This window comes from Micromesistius poutassou (genome assembly GCF_964030765.1).
Source record: "Micromesistius poutassou genome assembly, chromosome: 11".
Classification (NCBI taxonomy): Eukaryota; Metazoa; Chordata; class Actinopteri; order Gadiformes; family Gadidae; genus Micromesistius; species Micromesistius poutassou.
The window spans coordinates 5,089,837-5,112,750 of NC_140281.1; the positions used below are offsets into that span (position 1 = coordinate 5,089,837).

General features: G+C 46.4%; 1 protein-coding gene and 1 non-coding gene across 10 annotated transcripts in view; one reads left to right on the forward strand and one right to left on the reverse strand.

The window, feature by feature from the left end:
• The window catches only part of atp8a2 (ATPase phospholipid transporting 8A2), a 60,661-nt gene that overhangs the window by 30,603 nt on the left and 7,144 nt on the right, over positions 1 to 22,914 (reverse strand). For 4 of the 9 annotated variants that reach the window (XR_014637479.1, XM_084475368.1, XM_084475365.1 and 1 more), the window contains 20 exons: positions 18,160 to 18,304; positions 14,078 to 14,177; positions 13,038 to 13,136; positions 12,578 to 12,623; positions 12,324 to 12,364; positions 11,834 to 11,907; positions 11,499 to 11,568; positions 11,122 to 11,249; positions 10,377 to 10,488; positions 9,897 to 10,065; positions 9,476 to 9,603; positions 9,274 to 9,351; positions 8,847 to 8,935; positions 6,734 to 6,778; positions 6,434 to 6,506; positions 6,124 to 6,312; positions 5,677 to 5,726; positions 4,783 to 4,852; positions 4,612 to 4,696; positions 939 to 1,078 (listed from right to left, as the gene is read on the reverse strand). Coding sequence is in view for 8 of the 9 variants with exons in the window: in XM_084475368.1 (XP_084331494.1) it covers positions 939 to 1,078; positions 4,612 to 4,696; positions 4,783 to 4,852; positions 5,677 to 5,726; positions 6,124 to 6,312; positions 6,434 to 6,506; positions 6,734 to 6,778; positions 8,847 to 8,935; positions 9,274 to 9,351; positions 9,476 to 9,603; positions 9,897 to 10,065; positions 10,377 to 10,488; positions 11,122 to 11,249; positions 11,499 to 11,568; positions 11,834 to 11,907; positions 12,324 to 12,364; positions 12,578 to 12,623; positions 13,038 to 13,136; positions 14,078 to 14,177; positions 18,160 to 18,304 (1,931 nt within the window). In the remaining variant the exon portion in view is untranslated. Of the gene's footprint in view, positions 1 to 938; positions 1,079 to 4,611; positions 4,697 to 4,782; positions 4,853 to 5,676; positions 5,727 to 6,123; positions 6,313 to 6,433; positions 6,507 to 6,733; positions 6,779 to 8,846; positions 8,936 to 9,273; positions 9,352 to 9,475; positions 9,604 to 9,896; positions 10,066 to 10,376; positions 10,489 to 11,121; positions 11,250 to 11,498; positions 11,569 to 11,833; positions 11,908 to 12,323; positions 12,365 to 12,577; positions 12,624 to 13,037; positions 13,137 to 14,077; positions 14,178 to 18,159; positions 18,338 to 18,412; positions 18,548 to 19,069; positions 19,168 to 22,914 lie in introns of those variants that run through there. The other 5 variants (XM_084475369.1, XM_084475370.1, XM_084475367.1 and 2 more) reach the window with 5 other exon arrangements.
• On the forward strand, positions 2,104 to 2,222 carry LOC311355916 (5S ribosomal RNA). Its single transcript, XR_014637552.1, has one exon. It is a non-coding gene; the product is annotated as a 5S ribosomal RNA (ribosomal RNA).

Consider the following 22,914-nt stretch of genomic DNA (forward strand, 5'->3'; position numbering starts at 1 on the left):
GGAGGGAGCTTTTTAACGTGTCTAGAACTGCTTTGGATTTGCTAAAGCCACGTGTTTGAACTCACTCCACTTCTAAGGACTCTAGAGAGAGTAGGGCTCACCTCGCTGAGGCAGACGAGAAGGAAAAGAGAATTTCACAGACTATGACCACAGAGTCAAGTCCTCCTACCATTAGGTCATTTTACCAGAGGATTTCTCCCAGAGCAACCTACATTGAATGTCTTCCATGTTGGTGCATGTCATTATGAGGGGTAGGGGACAGACATCTCACCAGGGTACAGACTGCGGACAGTAGGCTTCAAACCCAGAGCCCTTTGTCTGGGTTCCACTAGGTTCCACTAAACCCAGAGCCCTGTGTCTGGGTTCCACTAGGTTCCACTAAACCCAGAGCCCTGTGTCTGGGTTCCACTAGGTTCCACTAAACCCAGAGCCCTGTGTCTGGGTTCCACTAGGTTCCACTAAACCCAGAGCCCTGTGTCTGGGTTCCACTAGGTTCCACTAAACCCAGAGCCCTGTGTCTGGGTTCCACTATGTTCCACTAAACCCAGAGCCCCAGTCTGGGTTCCACTAGGTTCCACTAAACCCAGAGCCCTGTGTCTGGGTTCCACTAGGTTCCACTAAACCCAGAGCCCTGTGTCTGGGTTCCACTAGGTTCCACTAAACCCAGAGCCCCAGTCTGGGTTCCACTAGGTTCCACTAAACCCAGAGCCCTGTGTCTGGGTTCCACTAGGTTCCACTAAACCCAGAGCCCTGTGTCTGGGTTCCACTAGGTTCCACTAAACCCAGAGCCCCAGTCTGGGTTCCACTAGGTTCCACTAAACCCAGAGCCCTGTGTCTGGGTTCCACTAGGTTCCACTAAACCCAGAGCCCCAGTCTGGGTTCCACTAGGTTCCACTAAACCCAGAGCCCTGTGTCTGGGTCCCCCTGGCTGCTCCTACCTTCTCCAGCAGCTCGTAGCACTCCTCCAGCTTCTGGGCGCGGTCCTTGAGCACGGTGCTGATGCGCGTGTACTCCTTCAGCCACTCCTGGTATGCAGACACCTCCAGGTCCACATAGGCAAAACACAGGGTCCTCAGGCCTGGAGAGGAGGAGGAGGAGAAGGAGAATGACTCAGAAAACTCTTAGGGCAACCGAGGACAACCTGTTCTCACAGGAATCCGTGAAATGACCACAGGCTCTTAACTCAAAATCCGTGGTGGCCTCACGGAATCACTTAAATTGTCCGTGATATGGCCACTGAATTTGCGCCAATGCAAGTTAATGACACATATTCCATGGCACACACACAGATCCCCGTTTCAACGACCAAGTCGACCACGGGTGCTTAAAAAAAACAGATCCCTTTTTTCCGTCTCCGAGGGCAACCTGTTCTCACAGGAATCCGTGAAATGACCACAGGTGCTTAACTCAAAATCCGTGGTGGCCTCAAGGAATCACTGAAATTGTCTGTGATTTCGCTCCAATGCAAGTTAATGACTCATATTCTGTGGCACACGCCAAGTCAACCAGGTCTCACAGGGATCCATGAAATTACTTATATATATATATATATATATATATAGTGGCGGCTGGTGGTTTTTAAAGTGAAGGAGGAAGGACTGCTCGCTTGGTTGCCATTGGCCTGCTTGCACTGTTGGTGGTGTATGGTGGCATAAGTATGTGAGAATCAAGTTGTTTCAGGGTGTTTTGGTGAACTACAAAATAGCAGGGAGGGATAATTATTTGAATAAAATTGATACAAATCCACCAGTGGCAGCATTGTACTTTGAAAGCTGGTGGGCAGCATGTCTTGGACTACAAGGGCAAAAGGAAAAGATGCAAAGCCAATTAGTCAAATCAGGCCTACTCTTGATTTGTAAAACTAAATAAAAAAATCTGGGCCTATCATTAGGCCTATTTTTGCTTATTTATGTTTATTTTCAGCTACAATTGTTTTTAAAAAAAGAGACACAAGCATCATGCTCTGAATCATTCACTAACACCCTTTCCACAATATTAAACAGAATGGTCAGAGTAACAAACAATTAAAAGAACAACAAAAACATAATTTCACAACTATTGACATGGGCTGTAAGCCTAACATTGTTTGAGGCAAATGTGGATGTTTACAGCCATACCACCATGAACACGCCCGATCTCGTCTGATCTCGGAAGCTAAGCATGGTCGGGCCTGGTTAGTACTTGGATGGGAGACCGCCTCGGAATACCAGGTGCTGTAAGTGGTGTCGGGTGGTGGCCTGTAGGTGGCACAGTTCCCTCTGGCCAAAAAAACATCAATCCCGATGCCCCAGTGCAGTGACGGGGACACTGTGCTGTGGAAGGTGCCATCCTTCGGAGGAGACATAAAACCGAGGTCCTGACTCACTGAGGTCATAAAAGTCCCAGGGCATTTATCGCAAAGAGTAGGGGATCCCCCGGTGTCCTGGCTTAAACTGCCCAACCAGGCTCATTCAATCTGGCCCCCTAATCATCCCCCTATATATAATTGCCTCATTAATTCCCTCACTCTCCACCTCAAGCTGGTGTGTGGTGAGCGTTCTGGCGCTGATTGGCTGCCGTGCATCATCCAAGTGGGTGCTACACATTGGTGGTGGTTAGTGAGGTCCCCCCTTCACTGTAAAGCGCTTTGAGTGTCTAGAAAAGCGCTATATAAATTCAATTAATTAATTAATTAATGGATGTTTCGGAATGTTGGTCATGGTATTAAGATTGAGGGACTTTATAGATTAAGTCAATCCTCCTCGCTGTTTGTGTTGCAAAGATATCAGTGACCAGGTCATACCAAACGGGATATTTTTTAAGTGGTTGGCTTGGTAACCCAACGGTGGAGTACCAAAAAATAGGTAGACTCAGCTCGTTCATTTCGGCTGACTTTTGGCGGTGGAAACACCAATATAAGCGAACTGAACCGCACCTCTCGGTGGAAACGCCAATAAGCGAACAGAGCCGCACTGTACCGCAACGAACAGCACCGCTTGGTCGAAACGAGGCATACGAGCGGGTTCGTTGGTTCTCGTAGCCTAGAGACTTGAGGGGATAAACCCTGCCTCCGGGCTGCTCCACAGCCAGGGCTCCTGCTTATTGGTTCATAGCGCAGCCAGGGCTCCAGCTTATTCATGAATAGACGTTGACACGAATCAGATCCCTTAGCTAGTCCCACCCACTTAGAGGTGGACTTTCCTCCTCTCTCCCATTGAACCCCATGTTATTCACCGGCCGCCAGTAGTTCCCGAGAAATGAATGGGAGTCAATGGAGGCTGAGGGAGGAACGTCCTCCCTGAAGTAATATTCAATAGGCAATAGGAGGTGCTAATATCCCTTTACCCAGGGAAACAAACATTACATACAAAGGCATTAAAGTAGTCATATTTAAGGGCATTAATTCATTACAGTAGTCTGGGCAATCTACACTTTTTATTCTCAACAATGTTGAGAATAAAGGAGGATCTTCCAACCTCTCCTCACTGGAGAAGCCTCCAGTGAGGAGATCATTCTCAGCACAGTGATTCATAGTGCTGAGAACATTCTGTAAAATCTGCATATCTTTCTTTCATTCATTCATTCATTCATTCATTCATTCATTCATTCATACATTCATACATTCATACATAGTAGTAATTTCTTGTTGAAACAGGGATCTGGGTGTGTGCCACGAAATATGGATTAACTTGCATTGGAGCAATTTCCGTGGCCATATCACAGACAATTTAAGTGATTCCGTGAGGCCACCACGGATTTTGAGTTAAAGTGTAATTCCGGTGAAAATTGAACCCAGGGTCTTTTTTTTGGCATGTACACACATCAAATTAGCCCTCCAGACCCTTTTTTCGTTGATAATCGAGTATAAGAGTTTAACCGGCACAATGTTTGGCTTCCATGTTATTGGCTAGGGGCATTTTTTAACCAATAATATAGCTCAAAAAAGCACCAAACCTCTGCAGTAGCATGATTAGGGTCCCTACACATAAAACAAAGCATCAACAACTCGGTCGTTGAAACGGGGATCTGTATGTGTGCCACGGAATATGAGTGTCATTAACTTGCATTGGAGCAAATTCCGTGGCCATATCATGGACAATTTAAGTGATTCTGTGAGGCCACCACGGATTTTGAGTGCCCGTGGTCATTTCACGGATTCCTGTGAGACCAGGTTGCCGAGGGGGATATACAGGACCAGTGTTGCCACACTGTACAGGACTAGGGTGTTTCATTGACTAGCTGTCTGCATGGAGAACAGGGTTAGGCAACAGTAAGCCCAGCTCAGAGTCCTCTAGACTCTAGAGAGGGCCTTCAGGGTAGCTGGTCCTCACAGGGGGACATGTCCATGGCTGGGAAACAACAGGTTTTCTAAGCAAATCAGAAAAGGAAAATGCGACCCACCTTTTGGTTTCACATATCAGGTGTGATCGTAATCATTTTAGTATTTTAAAAGCAGGACTTTAATACCAATCAATTTCATGCAAATAAACGAGGCATCGTGTACTATAAAATATCCTATGCCATTAAAAATTTAATTAATGGAATGAAGAAATATTGCAGGGGAGGCAGGAGCTTGTATGTCTAAGGTACTATTCTAGCTTCCCTCCTTCCTAGTCCCTTGTTCTCTCCTACCTTCAGTAGCAAACTGTTCCAGGTGGGCCACGGTCAGCTCCTTGTACTGTGATGCTTCTGTCAGCCGCTCGAAGATCACATTATCCTGGAGAAACAACACATGAAAACAGGATGATCAACGAGAACAGAGGTACCCTGAGGGTATGAAGCAGGTGTTCTAGTCACACGTACGGCTCCTTTGCAGTAGAGGCGGAGCTTTCCGCTGGGGGTCCTCACCACCACCGACATGCGCTTGCGGTTACTGTGGAGACAAACAGAGGAGCAGAAGGTCTCAGACACGGCAGACGTCAAGCATGGCTACTAAGCGATGGACAGGTGTAGGGAGGGTATGCACACCTATTTATACATTGAAATGCCCTTCAAATGTACACTTTTAATTTCTTCAGTTTACTGCATATTGCCCATATTGTAAATAATGTTCCTCATATTGCACATTTCAATTTATTAACTTTTTTTATTTTATATATACTGTTTTGTTTTGCCTACTTAGAATTGATTTATTGTAATTATTACTTACTATTATACTAACTACTGTATATCTTATTTTACCTAATTTTATTATTTTGTTCTTATTGCACCGTGGGTCGGAGATAAACGCAATTTCGATTCCTCTGTATGTCTGGCACATATTTTGAAATTGAGGTCAGGTTACCTGGAGCAGTCTTTCCCAAAGACTGGGAGATTTTAATTGGGTCGCTAAATAAATGTATATATAAAAAAAAAACGTTGGCACTATTTTCGCATCTATCACTACAGTTTCTTGACTGTCTTACTTACTTGCTGCTGAAACACCCGAATTGCTCCCCCCGGGATTAATAAAGTTTTAACTTATCTTATGTGGTTAACGAATTGATTAATGTTGACTGTTCGAATTGATTGATTGATTGACTGTTTGATAACAATAGTTGCCCTTAAACACAAACCTAACTGTTCGGCATGAGCATTTAAAAAAACTTTAAACAAGAAGCATGTTTTTGATAGCACTGTACTATTTTGAATTGGGTCGTGATGGATTGTAATTTTAAAAAAATGGGTCCCCAGAAAAAAAGTTTGGGAAACACTGACCTTGAGAACTCCAACACGTTGAGGAGCTCGTAGGTCTGCGCCTTCCCTCTCTGTGGAGAACAGAAGAAGAAGACCTCTCAGTGAAGCTGAACACGAACACGGTTTACGTCCACAGAAGTCACCAACAGTGGTGAACAAAGAGACACATGGATGTACATTGATCATGCAGAGAATTAGACCTATAGAAACACATGAACTACATGAGAACCCGCACACGGTCACAAACAGTGTCACAGACAAAGACATAGAAATAGATCCAATATAAATACACAGAACTAAATTTACCAAAACTAACCCCTGCCAGCAGCCAATGATGGATGGATTTGACCATTTAATTATTAAAACAATTGTTTAGCCAGAACATTTCTTCACTGGCAGGTGAACAGACCAAAGTGTGGCAGTGAAAGTCAGACCCTGAGACCAAAGCCCATCACAAACATAACGCACCGCGTCGATGATGACTGAGTCTGGGGTGCGGGCCGTGAACACAAAGCCCAGGCCCTTGGCCCCCTTGACCAGCGCCCCTTCGTCGGGGGAGGAGGCCTGGTAGATGAGGGCCTCCTGGTCCCGCTCCGGGACCACCGTGTGGCACACCGACATCATGGTCAGGAACTCACAGATCTGAGAGGAGGTGGGCTGGACAGACACACACACACACACAAATTACAATCAAAATGGATGCATGCCAATCAGTTGACTTTTGTAAAACTGAAATTGAATCAAAAATCCCCTAAAAGGGACAATCCCAAGGACCTACGTGGTTCTCAATGTTTTGGATCAGGGCGGGGTCGTCAAACTCTGTGGAGTTATTGCTGCTGGCTGGAAGTTGGCTGAGAGAAGACATCATATAATATAACAGCAAAGTATTTACCAGTTACCACAAGGCCTTTTCATACATCCAGAAAAGTACTTTGACTGATAGAAACAAAGCACTACTGAGACATTGGGAAAGTTGAACGAGCACATCTATTAGCAGAGCTCCAAACTCAGAGCAGAGCAGTTGATATGTGTAGTAGTGAACAGGTGAGGATAGAGGAGGAGAGCAGGGCACACTGACCTGAAGTCCTCCATGGAACGATCACATTCTAGATCAGGGAAGTGTCTGAGGCGCGGAGGGTTTAGGGCAAAATAAATCAATTAGGAGATAAGTTGATTAGCTCTGATCACATCCAAGCAAAGCAGCGGACACAACTACTCGTGGATCGTTAAATATTGCAACCGGTCTAGTATAGTATCGGTCAAAATTAGGGATGCACCGATCCGACTTTTTCAGTTCCGATACCGATGCCGGGGCCTTGCGTATCGGTCGATACCCGATATCGATCCGATATCAGTCAGCACGTTTACGTGCAGAGTCATAATCGGGTAACTAAACAAATAAGACCTCAACAGGACGTAAAATGCATGTAAACACCTTTATCCAATCTACTTTGCACAAAAATTGGCACGTGAACGGACAAGCTAAATCGGATAAGAACACCTAGATAAGTCGTTCATAGTCTGGTCTCTACCTGCATGTAAACAGCATCGTTTCAGAGCTCACATTCTGCGCATGCTCGAGATCTTTTCCGGAGGCCGTAGGCCGGAAGTAGAAGGAGACGGTATACGTGTTGTTGTCGCCGTCGGAAAACGAGAAACGGCGATTTATTAAGAAAGGTGGTGCAGAAGATAGAGGAAGCCAGTGAATGTAGTTAGCCCCTATAAGAAGCGTATCCCTGGCCGCGGGAGCTCGCATGGCATGCATTCATTAAAGGTGGAAGCACACAGACGCTACGCTTCGACTTCACCCAAGGCTGAATTAAAAGTACATGTTTTCCTAAACGTGGGTCATCAATGAGGTTGTTAAGTAGTAACTTCGGGCACATCTGTTAAAATAAACGTTTATTTCTTCCGACGTTTTTATGATCTTTATTCATTCATTGCGCCACGGCCAAACTGACGGGGATATTCTCTGATATTATGAATCTAAGACCGCGTCGGGTTCTCAGACTCTCAGGTACATCCACAACAAGTAAAGACTCGTAGTGTGGTTTATCTCGGCCATGGGGGAGAATGAATTGGGGGAATGCCGTATACGGACGGGCGGCGGAGGGGCTGCTCCAGTGGGAGAAAGATGTTTTCAGCAGACTGTTGTCAACTCACTTCGGGTCAGCGATTTATTTAAAAAGCTGGCGCAGAAGATGGAGGAAGCCGGTGTCGTGCCAATGTAGTTACCCCCTATAATAAGTGTATAATCATCAACATGCATTCAGTACACACTACGCTTCGATTTCACTAAAACTTAAAAGTACATGAACAAGGTTGTAAAGTAGTAACTACGATCTTTATTCCTTCATTGCGCCGCGGCCGAACTGACGGGGATATTCTCTGATATTATGAAATGCGAATGGAGGAGAAAGTGATGTTTTCAGTAGACAGCTGTCAGTTCACTTCGGGTCCATATAATTTTTCCGACGCTCCATTGTTCCGACCTCTCGGTCGTATGCGGACTCCTCCGCCAGAAGAGCCAGCTCCTCGGGCTGGACTCCGCATACGACCGAGGCAACGCTCGCTTTACACGCATTGCAAACAGCCGTCGAGCTAGTTGGTGTGGTGAGGCTGAAATATCTCCAAATCACAGACCCCTTCGTGCGCCCCATGCTGTCTGTCGCAGCAACTCCACTCAATGCTCGCGCGTCGCGGCATGCATGATGTAGCCCATGTCACGTAATATGTTTTAAAATATTATTTAAAAAGGGATGGATCGGTCTTACGGATCGGTTTGCTTTTACAGATACCCGATCCAGCTAAAATGTTGATATCGGGGCCGATATCCGATCCCAATATCGGATCGGTGGATCCCTAGTCAAAATAATAGACAATTTGATAGATATTATATAAATGGATTATATATATTATGATAACGCAGGAGGTGTATTTACTTTAAAGGAACTGAATAGAAAACAAAGAGCAGAATAAAGCTGAATTGATAGTCGTCTTCCATGCACCTTTATGGTCGTCCTGTCTGCGGTCCGTGGTGTGGACACTCCGCAGGTCACACAAGGAGACTATAAACAAGGCTTTAGGCTTCTTGTTATTCTGACAGAGATTTGAGGGAAAGTGGCGCCTGCTACAGGCGACTTTGGGAAGAACAACCTTTAATCACTCCACAAAGGGGAGAGGAGACTGACCCATATGTAATCCCGGCAATGGTGCACTTCTTGAAGTTCATGACGTTGCAGGTCAGAGTTCCCGTCTTGTCTGAAAAGAGATACTTCACCTGCGAGAGACGAGGGGAGATAAGGGGAGAAATGGGAGATGGACCAAGACAAGCAGAGGGTGACGAGACACAAAAAAACAACACCAAATGAATGGACTGGTTTTCATTGAAAGCCGATATTGGACACAAGCTCATTAGTAAAGGAGAGGAGGCACGAAAAAACCTGCGTGTTCTGGGGTCTTTGACCTCGGGGGTCTTTGACCATGGTTTGTTAAACTAAGGACCAATGTGTTTAAGCAAACAACAAACTCTTAATGTGGTACCGAGACCTGAGGAGGGAGGAGCCTAAATCTTTTAGTTTCTTCTGAAGGCCAACAGTGGGAGGAGCCATCTCTCACCTGACCAAGTTCTTCGTTCAGATTGGAGGTTCGGGCCATTGCGGGCGTGTCCGTCTCGCTGTAGTACATCTCCTCATCCTAGGCCGGGCACAAAGTCATCTGAATGTAACCTTAACCCATTCTTATATTGTCGTCATGTTTTAAAGAACCATCAACTACACAAACACACACGCGTGCTCACAGATGTACACACACACCGTACCCAGTTGATGAAGAGAGCTTGTGTGAACTTGACCACCTCCAGAGTGACCAGCAGGCTGATGGGGATCAGGTTGTTGTAGAGGATGATGAAGGTCAGCAAGTTGTAGGCAAAGTTGGTGGAGATGTCCCCTGAACACACACACATGATGAATGAACAACACAAGTCCTTCTTTTCTGAACTTTTTGAATGAACCTGTGAAATCCAGCAGGGGTCACACACACACACACACACACACACACACACACACACACACACACACACACACACACACACACACACACACACACACACACACACACACACACACACACACACACACACACACACACACATTATTCATTCATCACTTCATTCATTGTTGCTCCCCAATTTTGATGCATGCTTTGCTTGTTCAGTTGTCTGTCTGTGTGTGTGTCCTCACCTGCGCGGGACAGGTACCAGCAGGCCTCCTCAGTGTGCGTGCGGTTCCAGATGGCCGCGCCCACCGAGCTGACCAGCGCCATGACCAGCAGGATGCAGAACAGAACCAGGATCTGCACGTTGGTCACCCGCTCCACGTTGGAGCGCTTCAGGGGGGCCTTGGTCGAGTTCTGGAACCAGAGACATGGAGGGAAGCAAGAGAAAGAGAGAGACACAGAGACAGAGACACAGAGACACCGCATGAAAGAGAAAGAAAAATTAAAAAGAGGGAAACAGAAATGTAAATCAAAAGAAGATGAGATCGAGACACAGCCAGGATTAGCATCGGTAAAAATAAAATGCATGCATCTTTAGCTTTCCTTTTCTTTATTTGACAAATACGACTTATTTGGGCTGATTCTTTTACCATTTAATAACACAGACAGAACTTTCCCTTAACCGTAATGTATGCAAAACCTCAGAGCAGCCGGTTTGAACTGACCTGCATGAGTTTGGAGTCGTGTCCCGTGTAGACGATGATGCCCACCACCCACTGGGTGTTCCTGAGCTGGGCACCTCGCAGCAGCACCTGGTCGGGCCCCAGCGGAGCAGGGCTGAGGGACGCAACCACTCGCATGTAATTCACCACTTACAACAGACAATAGGCATTTCAACGTCTTTCCAGTTTGAAGTACTCATGTTGATGAGTACCCAAGTCCTGCCCTTGGAACTGCGAAGCCGTCCAATCACATTTACATGAAAATTAAACCCCCCAATTTGTGTAGGGTCCGAGAGGGTAAATTGGGGTGCGAAATCAAGCTGGTATATTACCTCAGTCAGTAAACGCCTAGAACATGCCAGGAAAAAGGCGGGCATATTTGGCAGTGTAAAAACGTTTAATAACATCGGCTAATAGATGTATAATGCTGTCATCCAATAATGCAGCAAGGAGGTCACCATGACTTCAGAGGGGTCTTTATTCCCCCTGTCCAGCAACACGAAACAGCCTCTGAGCATTTAGACGAGATTAATTGATGAATTGGTTCACAAAACAGGGATTTGGTTCCCAGCTGGAACCAAACAGAGTTGGCTACTCCTGCTGCTGGGGTTTAGTCCGGGGATACATGGGGTATGGGTGGGTCTGTTAATAGCTTGAGGGACCGTAGGGGGGTGGGCCTGATGTACCAAGCTGGCCAGAACCGGTTCAGGAGTGGTTCATCTGGTGGACGGCGCCGTGCGGGTCTTACTTGAGGTTCTCCAGCCGCAGGGTGCCAGTGAAGTCGTACAGGTGTCTGTTTGGCCCCTCACACTCCAGACGACCGGACAGAGACATTAGCTCTTCTAGGGACTGAAGCCCAGCAGTGAGCGGGAGACCCTGGAACACACACACACACCTTTAAACAACAAGCACACATTTTAAACTCCTCCTAAATACACATGTTGAGTGTATGCATGCCACAGCAGAAGACTACGACCGACAGACTACGACCCTGGAGCCCAGCCGGAGGATGTCCTCTGAGCAGAACACACACACACACACACACACACACACACACACACACACACACACACACACACACACACACACACACACACACACACACACACACACACACACACACACCTGTCGGATCTTCAGGTTGGTCTCTCCGTCCAGGTTGGAGGTCTCCGTGTAGCACATGGCCTGAGGCTCACTGTGGAGAGAACACCATACATTAACACAATTAGAGACATCATTAAAACACCAAGACATGCTTACAAAGAAACACATGTACTAATATGCCTGGATAATTTAATAACGCTTGAAAACAGCTATGATAGACAAAACACAAAGAAACATTTATGACAATAAAGACACAACAAACACATTCGTTGTTATAAAACACACACACACACACACACACACACACACACACACACACACACACACACACACACACACACACACACACAGCTGACCTGGAGGACACGATGACCATGTCAGCTGGAAGATGCTGCCCATTGGTCACCTTCACTATGTCTCCTACTGCCACCTTGTGGCCAGGGTGCAGTATTGCGACAGCGTGAAGGCAAGGTGGCAGATGGGGAGAGTAGGAGAAAGGGGGTGTTTTAGAGGGAGAGGGAAGGAGGGAGATGGACAGATGAGAGAGAGACAGGGAGGGAGAGAGACAGTCAGAGGGACAGAGAGAGAGAGATAAAGCGTCAGTAAAGCACAGCATAGCTTCCAATCATCAGAACATGTACACACGGGAGAGGCAAGACGCTGGAGATGAACCGAGTTCACATGTGGACAGAGAGATAGAAAGCGACAGGAGACGGAAGAGGAGAGACCGAGAAGAGAGAGAGAGGCCAACAGGTTAAGGTTGAGGCAGCAGGGACAGCCGATGGAGACAGACAGAGAGGACAGGAGTCAGGGTGGTGGTGGTGGTAGCGTCGTAGCGGTGGTTACCTGCTTCCAGATGACAGTCTGCCAGGCTCCGTTTCGCAGAACTAAGAGAGGAGGACAACAGGGCGGTCAGCCTATAGAAGCTCCTCATGCAGTATTCATGGAGACTAGACTATTGTTCTGCTGATCGCCGTGTTGAGTGACAAACATCGGGCCATTTAGTCAGCAATGAAAGACTGACAAAAGACACGGCAAATGATGCCGGGAGCTCATGGAAAACCGTCACACACACACAAGCACGCACACACACACATTACCTGTTGTCTTCTTGTTGTTGACCGTGTTGTCTGCCTTGTGCCTTTTCTATTGAGGGATGAGAGACGGCTTTTATTATTGTTTCTCATTTATTCTGTCAAACAGGGATAGGTTTCAACATGACTCTACTGAGGTTAAACTAACTGCGCCTGTGTTTGATTCCGTGTTTGATTGTGTTATTGACAGGGGGAGGGCGGTGATGAGTCCTAAATGCTTGTCCTCTGGGGGTTAGGTGAAGTTATGGGAGGGTTGTTAAGTCATTGATACTTGGATAATCCCTTCTCAAGGCATTGGTTCACTCTGCAGGCCACCCTCTACCTCCCCCCAGCTACTATGCATCACACAGCCTGGCCCTCCAGAGGTAGGGGGTGCTGTGAGACTCTATCTCCCCCCAGCTACCATGCATCACACGGCCGACTAGCGGCTGGGTCCTCCAGAGGTAGGGAGCGCTGTGGTACTCACATAGTCCTCTATGATCTCTTTAATCCCGGCCACGGTGAGGATGAAGATGAGGGGCACCAGCGTGGTGTACCGACCCGTTGGCGACACATCTGGGATTTGCTGAGGAAAGGAAACAGACGTCTCTACAAACTCACTGCAACAGGAAGAGGACTTCTTGTCTGTCTTGTTTCAAAGCGATTTGATTGCTCTCCGATAGCTACAGAAACAGCCTCAAGTCACCACCTTCCAAACAAGTATACATCAGTTTCAAACAGAGGAAATGCTTCGGAGACTGTTTGACTGTCATGATACATTTGTAGGCCATACAGTAGGTGGAAGAGGGTTGTGATTGGCCCATATCATCAAGTCATCGTTGCCCTTAGTAATGCTGAAGTCTAGGCTGTATCCTCTCCACACTGCTCCTTCACTCCTGCCGACCACTAACTGCTACCTCTTACTCAAGGGTGTAACGAACACGCAACAGGAAGGAGAATGTAGCAACAAGGACTTTGAACGCACCCCAGGTGGCCGAAACCAGAAAGTCATTCACCCGGAAGCTGACAGCCAGTGAGCGCCTGGCCGGCCAATCACACCTGCAATGTGCCCCCCCCCCCCACCCCTGCAATTATTTGGCACATGAACAATCTCCAGACACATTTCTCTGAAGGGGATTAAAAAGTGTGTAGTTGGCTGCTGTTCAATCGTTGTTACTTTAAGACACCCTGCAGGCAGCCTGGGGCCCCATGCGTGAGGAAGCCAAAACCACCCAGCCACAAGAGTTCTCTTTACAGTAACTTGGGGAAATACTACCCTACAGGACAAGCTTATCATCAGTAGTGTACAGCAGGGTGAACGTAAGGCTCCTGGCTCTGGAAAGCTCCATCATGTGAGGTGAGAGTGAAGATATCCCATCTTCCCTGCACCCAGTGGCTTCATTAGGAGCGGCTTGCTTTCTGTATTGATAAATAAAAACCTCAGTTGGGCAAGAAGGCATCCCCATAGCCCTCTCTTAGCTCTGGGGGTCTGAGGTCGGGCGGGGTCCCGGGCGGGCCTGAACCTACCTGCATGAGTGCGATGAACAAGAAGAAGGCGTTGGCGGCGCGGCGGATCTGCTCGTAGAGGAAGCGCGGCAGGAAGGTGAGGACGCCATATTTGGTTGTGCTAAAAGCAGAGAGGCAGAGGAGACGTTACGATCACATTACAATCGACCGGTCATTCACGGGCCAAATGCTTTTATCCAAAGTGACTTATAGTGGATTCAGATGCATGACATTAAGGAGCGGCTGGGCATCTTGTGAAGGGTACTATTCACTCTGTCCTAACTATTCAGGGCCCTACTTTACCTACCCTAACTATTAAGGGCCCTACTTTACCTACCCTAACTATTAAGGGCCCTACTTTAACTACCCTAACTATTAAGGGCCCTACTTTACCTACCCTAACTATTCAGGGTCATACTTTACCTACCCTAACTATTCAGGGCCCTACTTTACCTACCCTAACTATTAAGGGCCCTACTTTACCTACCCTAACTATTAAGGGCCCTACTTTACCTACCATAACTATTCAGGCCTTACTTTACCTACCCTAACTATTCAGGGCCCTACTTTACCTACCCTAACTATTCAGGGTTATACTTTACCTACCCTAACTATTCAGGGTCATACTTTACCTACCCTAACTATTCAGGGTCATACTTTACCTACCCTAACTATTCATGCCCGACTAAGTCACGTAGGCCAGCTCTGTTCAAGTGTAAGCAAACCCCGTTTCAGCTTGAGTTTAAAGACTTTAAAAAGAATTGTGTATAGGTACGACACAGCGACTTTGATGAGTTTGTATTAGTGTTATAATGAGTTATAATGTTATAATGAGCAATGTTGCATAAGAAATTCACCATACACTGTGGTGTTATACTGTAAGTGTCCAAGAAGCATAACCCTTTCTCGACTGCAAACATCAAAATCAACTGCTGCTCAGAATGAGGTCCACACATCCACACTAGGGTTTCACGATATTGCGATATTTTGTCTTTCTGCAATACGTATTGAGATATTACAAAAAAACTACGTAGATTTAGATTTTGTAGCGTTATACACTTTTTATACAGAGCTTTATGGTGGAAAGTACAAGGCACTCTAGACAAAGTAGTAGTCAAAGTTTTTTTTAATCGCACTTCCAGCGATACGAATATCGCACATGCGCGTATCGCGATTTCAATAAGAAAACAATATATCAGGCAGCCCTAATCCACATCACTGTGGCGTTAACGACAATTCTCTGGGAAGAAAAACCAGCCACCAACAACCTCTTCCCAGATGAGCCACAAATCAAAACACACCTCGCCATCAGTGTCCCTCAGTCGTGACGCAGAAGAGAAAACTTAAAGACACTTACATAGTGTAAATGGCATAGGCTGCCATGTCGAAGATCATACAGACGATATTACCACATTTAAAACAACAAATATTTGTTGTTCACTACTCCATGAAGCCAATGTTAAAAATCAAACAAGATAACTATTTAAAGATACAGCCTTAAACATAAGCTGACCACAGGGCAACGGTGAAAAACAAGGGACAAGCCTAATTAAAACATCATCCTCACAACAAATGCTGCTCTGGAGAAACTCCATTAGACATCTGGCTCTGGATTGGGAGAGGCCATTAGCCATTATGGGAACAGCTGAAAACTTCTTCCCAAAGAACAACAACCCTTCAGTCTAAAAATAGAGACAAACATCCCAGAAAAGAAGCGGGAAAAGGACTTGGGAGACTGTCAATCAATCAGCAGTTATTGATCAGACAAATGTATTGATTAGCCTTGATGTTGCCCAACAGCTACGTTAAGAGCTTTTAGAGGCCAGGGTCTGGTGCTGCAGAGAGTTAGAACCCCAAAGGCTGCCTCAACATCTCACACAGAAACACAACTTTTTGGTGTGACATCGAACACCACAGCAGAAACAGACCTGGCCTGACACCTACCTACGCACGCAGTCCGGAAACACCCGAGTGACTGATACTACACACATGATCCCATAGATAAGGCTGCATCCATCCAATCACAGGGACTTGATACCAGAGGAGACAATCCAACACACACACATGCAATCTTGGTAACCTTCCACACTCACACAATGACATTGACTAGAGCACACACAGCTGGCTGCTTTATTTATTGTGGTTGTGTGAAGCTGATTGTGACCACAGCTGTGAGCAACAGACATAATCTGACCCTAATGGGCCTTATTCACCATCTTGGTTCTGAACACTGGTTGGGGGGGGGGGGGGCAGTGTAAACAGAATCAGGTTTACAGTGTGCGGAACTGCAGACTTTATACATCAGAACGACGACAAGTTAATTAGTCCATCTCCATTTAATTTATTTGCAAGTCATGAATACACTGTTTATTTTACTGCACACACACACACACACACACACACACACACACACACACACACACACACACACACACACACACACACACACACACACACACACACACACACACACACACACACACCTTAATCAAATGAGAGCATTAAAAATAGGTCCCTTTCAGAGCTAAACCTCCTCCGTGGGCTAATGGCCCATCAGCGGACGTTATTTTCTTGCTAAAAGCAAAACCTTCCGCCCACAGAAAATGGAGACACGTTCACTGTGGCGCCAGACAATAAAAAAGTGGGGTGGCAGATCAATTTAGCGATTTCTTAATTCTGTAGCAAAACTGTGTGTGTGCTCGACTGCCACTAGCCAGCACACATTTCCTCATCAACAGATGCATGGGGATTGATTAAAAGATTCCTCAGTCAGTCAGTTGGTCACTCCTTATCTGTGAATGAGTCAGGAAGAGATAGCCAGATGAACGCAGTATGTCCCCACGTGGAGGGCAGCGGAGACACAGGGACACTACGTTGCTTGTTTAACAGAGGGACGTCAAAGTCAGTAGTGTGGATACGATTGGATTAGGATTCAACCGCCCTTCTCTACTTCACTCGTTTCTTGGCCATTGCAATACAATGATACCCTGGAAATCCAGAGTTCTAGCAAGAGCACAATTTGAATTTTCTCAGCAAGTCACTCTGGGAACGTGCAATATACTCACTCCCGATTCCCCTGGCCCAGAACATTAACCAATCACATTGGTTTATCTGATATAGGCGGGCCAAAAGCGTTGCTGTTTTACTGACCGGATACAGCAAGAGTCTTATCTATTGGTTAGCTCCGCTGGTCTTGATACGTCACCCTGTGTATTCTTCTTATTTTTCTATTGGTCGTAGTGTTATCCAATTGCGTGCAGTGATATTTTCAAATGCATGCTTGGTGACGCCCCTCGAGTTGGGCCATTTTCATTACTTGTTGCCAGTCCCTACAGCTTTCTAGATGTGGGTCTGGATTTCCAGGTTAATACAATCGGCCATTTATCAGATGAATCTCTTCAAATACCATTTAGAGAATATTAAACAGGGGCAAATGTTTCGTCACTGAGGAAAAGAAGGTAACCCAGAGTTGGCCATTCAACATTATTCTCAATATGTTGCAGATTGACAGTGTTTGAGCGCTGGAGCTCATAAACAGAGGGTCACCCAGCGAGGCACCCAACGGTGGTCTGCACAGCCATATTTAACGATAGCTACTTCACCCATAATGGCTGCTTTAATTATTGTCAAGCCCAAATGATGAGCTATAATGCCTTGTATTTACATGTGAGCTAAACTAAACTAATGAACTTGTGAATTCAGAGTGTCCTGTCCGCAGCCACAGACACACTTTAACCTGCAGACAAACTTTAACCCCTCGCTGACACAAGGGGCAAACAAGGAAACATAATCAGTGAGTTATTAAGAGGCATTATGAACAGGACCGAAGTTGTATAACCACATTCTCTACCACTACACCCAAATATATTTGTCCCTTTCCCTTCATATTTTGTTAGGAAATCCCTCATGTATTCTCATGAAATACACGTAAGAATAATACATAGTGACATTCAAAACTTTAGATTCATTTTTCACATGTCAAAGTGCATCAATGCTTCATGCAAAAAGTTCCATTAAACACATAGAAGGAATATGTATCGCATCAAAATTCACTTTCATGAAATTTACACTGCGGTCCAATCGACTTCACCCCTACCACCTACCTGACGTGGTTATCGCAGAACTTGGTGAGCTGGGGCTGGTGGAGGTGGATGCTCCGCGCCGTGGCATCTAGGGTCTCCGCCTGGGAAGTAGTACCGGACATCTCATCGTCTGCCTTGCGGTACCCGGCGGAAGAGCAAGCGGGTCCTGCACCGTTGGATTGATGAGAGAGAGGCGATGCTGGTAAGTGTGAGTGGGAGACAGAGCAGAGACACGGACGAGAGGCGTGGTTTACCGACAAGAGGCGTGGTTTACCGTTCAAAAGTGAAAGCACCCATTACTAGAGGCTACTGTATGCTGATGTAAGCTGGCGGTGGACTCTTGACGCGTTTGGCCCGACCCTTTCTACACAGAGCCCGGTCTTTCAGCGGACATCGCATGTTGCCGTCAACACACACACACACACACACACACACACACACACACACACACACACACACACACACACACACACACACACACACACACACACACACACACACACACACACACACACACACACACACACACACACACACACACCCCTGTATAGAATGAATGTGCTGAGGGGGGCACAATGGCGAACAACACACTCGTGTCGGAGTAACCCGCCGCTAATTTACTTATATCGATATTCGCTTTCCTACAAATGCTACATCGCGACAACAATATACCGCATGTGCATATTCCACAAGTCAAGAAGAATTAAGCCGAGGTCTAAGACACTGGTGTGTGTGTGTGGCAGCGTCCCCTTTCCCCTTGTTCCGTGTGACGGCAGCGTTATCCGCCCGCACCGCGTCAGGAACCAGCGCGCCGCGCGTCGTGATGCCGGCAACGGCTGACGCGCACCGTCACACACGCCCGCGTTAAGCAGTGAGTTGTGGTTCTACTGAAAGAGGGACGGCTGCAACTGGAGATGTGGTGACAGTTTACCCAGCTGGTACTGCGAGGCTAGGTGAGGACAGATGGAGCACGCCGTCCGCCACTCCTGTGCCGCCCGGGTTAGCTACTCCCGACGCTTTGTGCAGGATAGTGACCCACTGGACTCCACCGTGTTATCTGGTATTTCGCCGTTCCAAGACGCTTTTTTATTCGGCACGAATCAATCCTAATCAACCTAAGATTGATGCTTTGATTTACTGATCGTAGTCTAGACAACGGTGGCTTGCTCTGCTCAAGAGAAACCCCCCTATGGAGATCCTTCTACGCAGCGGAGGGAAAAGAGTGGGAGCGCATTTAAAGGGCCAGCAGCCCCGTCTCAAGACATTGCCCTCAGCCATGAGGGCTCTGCATACAGAGCTCAGATAACACTATCAAGACCTCATCACATACAAGTTCTGCCCGCTCCTCCATTATGCAACTATTTCATCTGGCCCATCGCAAGCCATCCAGAAACGTATGGCTATGTGAAGAGTAATGCATACATAAGTAATGCAATTTGTTCCACACAGTAAATGGCTAATTCATTGTTTTTATGTTTCTAAGGTGTGGGCCTAATGTAATTCAGTAGCATATATAGGCCTACCTACATATTCATGCCCATCTTGGAAAACTAAAACAATAGGAAACTAATACATCTAGATGAATATTGAATTATAAAAACTAGGCCTAAGTGTCGCAAAGGCAGATTTTCAAAAAGACAAAAAGCCCAAAAAGACAAAAGCCGTAGGACGAGTACATAACTTTCAGACAACCTCTTTTAGTGCTCTATTTTGTTAAACAGGGTTGTCCCCCCAAGCCTACAAATGTATATTGATTTAGCAGTACCTTGTAAGCCCTCTTAGATGACTCTTGAGCTAAGCAGTGGAGTAGAGCAAGGGTTCCCAACCTTTTTTGTTCCAAAGACCATAGTCATAAAAAAAATTGGAGGACCGGTAGTCAATTTTAATGCATTATTTTAAGATGCATTAAATGCATTGTTTTTCAAGATGGTTTATTTTTCATTATCACAACAATTAAAGCAACAGCAATGAAATGCTTGAGTCTCAGGCTCCCTTCAAAATGGTAAATGGTCCTCAGCGCTTTTATCCAAAGCGCTTTACAGTGTTGACTGACATTCACCCATTTATGCACACATTCACAGTGGAGTCAACCACGCAGGATGACAGCCAGCTCCTCAGGAGCAATTAGGGTGAGGCGTCTTGCTCAGGGACACCACAACACTCAGCTAGGAGCCGGGGATCGAACCAGCAACCTTGCGGTTACCAGCCAACCCGCGCTACCTCCGCTCTACCTCCTGAGCTAATGGTGTCTCTTCAACAATGCAATGATATAAAATAATACAATTTGTATAATAGAAACACAAGTAAAGTCACCCGAGACTTAAATAAACACAAAAGCAGTGCAAAGACAAAGTGTATTTACCGTGCTTAATTTACAGTGGTTTAGTTGCCTATTATGAACTAGGTGGCAAGAAAGGTCTAATTGTATGAATTGAATATACAATTACTTAAACTTTCAGAACAATTCCCTAAATATTTCCCTTTTCTTCACTAAGAAATAAGTGTATCGAATCTATGTGTTGGAGGAAATAACATGACTCGTATAGGCTTGTATAGGTTATAAAAATAGAATATATATTTTTTATAACTTAGAATAGGCCATATATATATAAGCACATATATATATACACATACATACATAGGTCCGGGGACCGGGGGTTGGGAATCTCTGGAGTAGAGGACCTGGGGTTCACTTCACTTCACACTTCCCCTCCAAACAGCCTGAACCAGACTATAAAGCCATACCAAAACCCTCCTCGTCCATTAGAAGTATCCCTGCTTAGGACCTATATGATCCAGATAAAAACTTTACAAGGGAGGAGGGGGCAAAGTCGACAGGAGCCAAACTGATAATGCCAGCTATATCTCTCTCTGTCTGCGTTTCTCTCCCCCCGGTCTATTAAAAGGGGCCCATAACCATGGACCCCTTTACGGTAACTCTCCCATCATGAACGCAGCTCCACGTGGCTAATGGGACTCAGACAACATAATGTATGGGAGTGCAAATAGCTGCGAGAGTGGATCAAGGTTTAGGTCGGGAAAGTGAGGCAAATACCATCCAACTGTTCCTGTTCACTTCTAAACTGAAACCACAACTTATTTTCAATGGTAATCAGCTCCTTTGCCTTTTATCCCTTATCCCTTTCTCCATTTTCCCATCCCCCTTGGCCATCTTCGTCATTTAACTCACCTCTACTGCCTCAGCTTCTCTCCCTCTTTCTTTTTAAATTCCTCCCGTCATTCTTTCTTTAATGTTTTCCTCTTCAGGTGCAGATCAATAGTGTCTTCTCAGCAGCCTATCCTGGCGCTCGCTTAGTTCCTGGCCCAATCAATGCCTCTGTTCCTCATCTCATCTCTGATGTGTGTGTGAGCAGGTGTGTGTGTGCGTGGGGTGCTGGAGAGGGATAAAGTTAGATCCAACTTTCCGCTCTGACCTCACATCCATGCAACGACTCCCATCTGCCTAGTTTGGGGGGGGGGGGCAGCCTAAAGGAGGAGCCATTACTCCTGGCCCCTGGGAATCAGCAGAGAGGAGCTCAAAGCCCAGAGTCATAGTGCTCTTCCTAGGGCCTTGCTAAAGAGCAAGGGGATGCTATGACCACTCCATTTACTATTACTATTTACTACGTAGTTGTTTAGAGTAGGTTTTTCACCAATGAGGATGGATGGGTTAGGCAACTTCCTCAGGGATGGCTTGAAGGGAGGCATTGGGGTTCCAACACATATGCCTTTGGCTCCTCCACACTGAATGGTCTCTGAACTCTCTGAACTGTGTGAGCACAAGTAACCTTTGCCCTACATTTAACTCTTCCCTCAAAACCCAGAGAAACACACGTATCAGAGTGTTAAAACTGGAACCCAAAGCCCTCCTGGCCTGGTGCCCCATTCTCATGACGAAAAAGCAGAGTGGACCAGTATCCTGAATAATGGATCCAGACAGGCTGCATAATTCATCCACTTTACCCCGTATGGCAAGAGCATATTTCACCAGACACCCTGCTATGCTGGAGCCCGCTGCCAACAGGGATGCACTGCCTCTCTCCCTCTCTCCCTCCTTCTTTCTCTCTCCCTCAGTCAAACACTTTGGTTATTTGCCCTGTTAGCCCACCTGCCAGCATTGTGCAACGGGCATGTAAGACTTTTTTTTTTGAGATTGCTTGACTTCAAATGGGATCTCTTTGAAAGAAACCATGAAAGGACTAGCTAGGAAATGTACCTTGAATCTGTAGAAGAATAACTTATGTCCTCATGGGGAACTGTGTCACTTGTCCAGCTGTCCAAACAACAGAGAGACTTGTTTTTGTTTTCTTTTAATTCCATTATCCCAAAGCTGTCAAAACAGTGTTACGACTGTCACACTTGCATTGAAACGTAACATCTTTGTAACATCTTTCTAGCACTTCAACGGACAACCGAACACGAACCAACAACCTCTGATCTCACAACAGAGGCCTCCCCTCCAGCCCCCGTTGTGTGTGTGTGTGGCTATGTACTTTCATCGCTCGATGGGCCCAGTGGGTGGTCAGGAAAGCATTACCTATGGAATTTCGCCTGCCTGTCCGACCCGTACGCCGCACCATGGTTCCAAGCTCCGTGTTCCCAAGGCAAGTGTTGAGATTCCCAACACTACCACCACCACTACTACCACCACCAATAGTACCACTACGCCAAGGTGCAGGCCGCCACCGCCCGGTGTGCGTAGAGGAGAGGGTGCTACTGCTCAGTGGGTCTGGTTGCCACAACGATGGGAGTAGGAGAAGGGAGGGAGGGAGTATT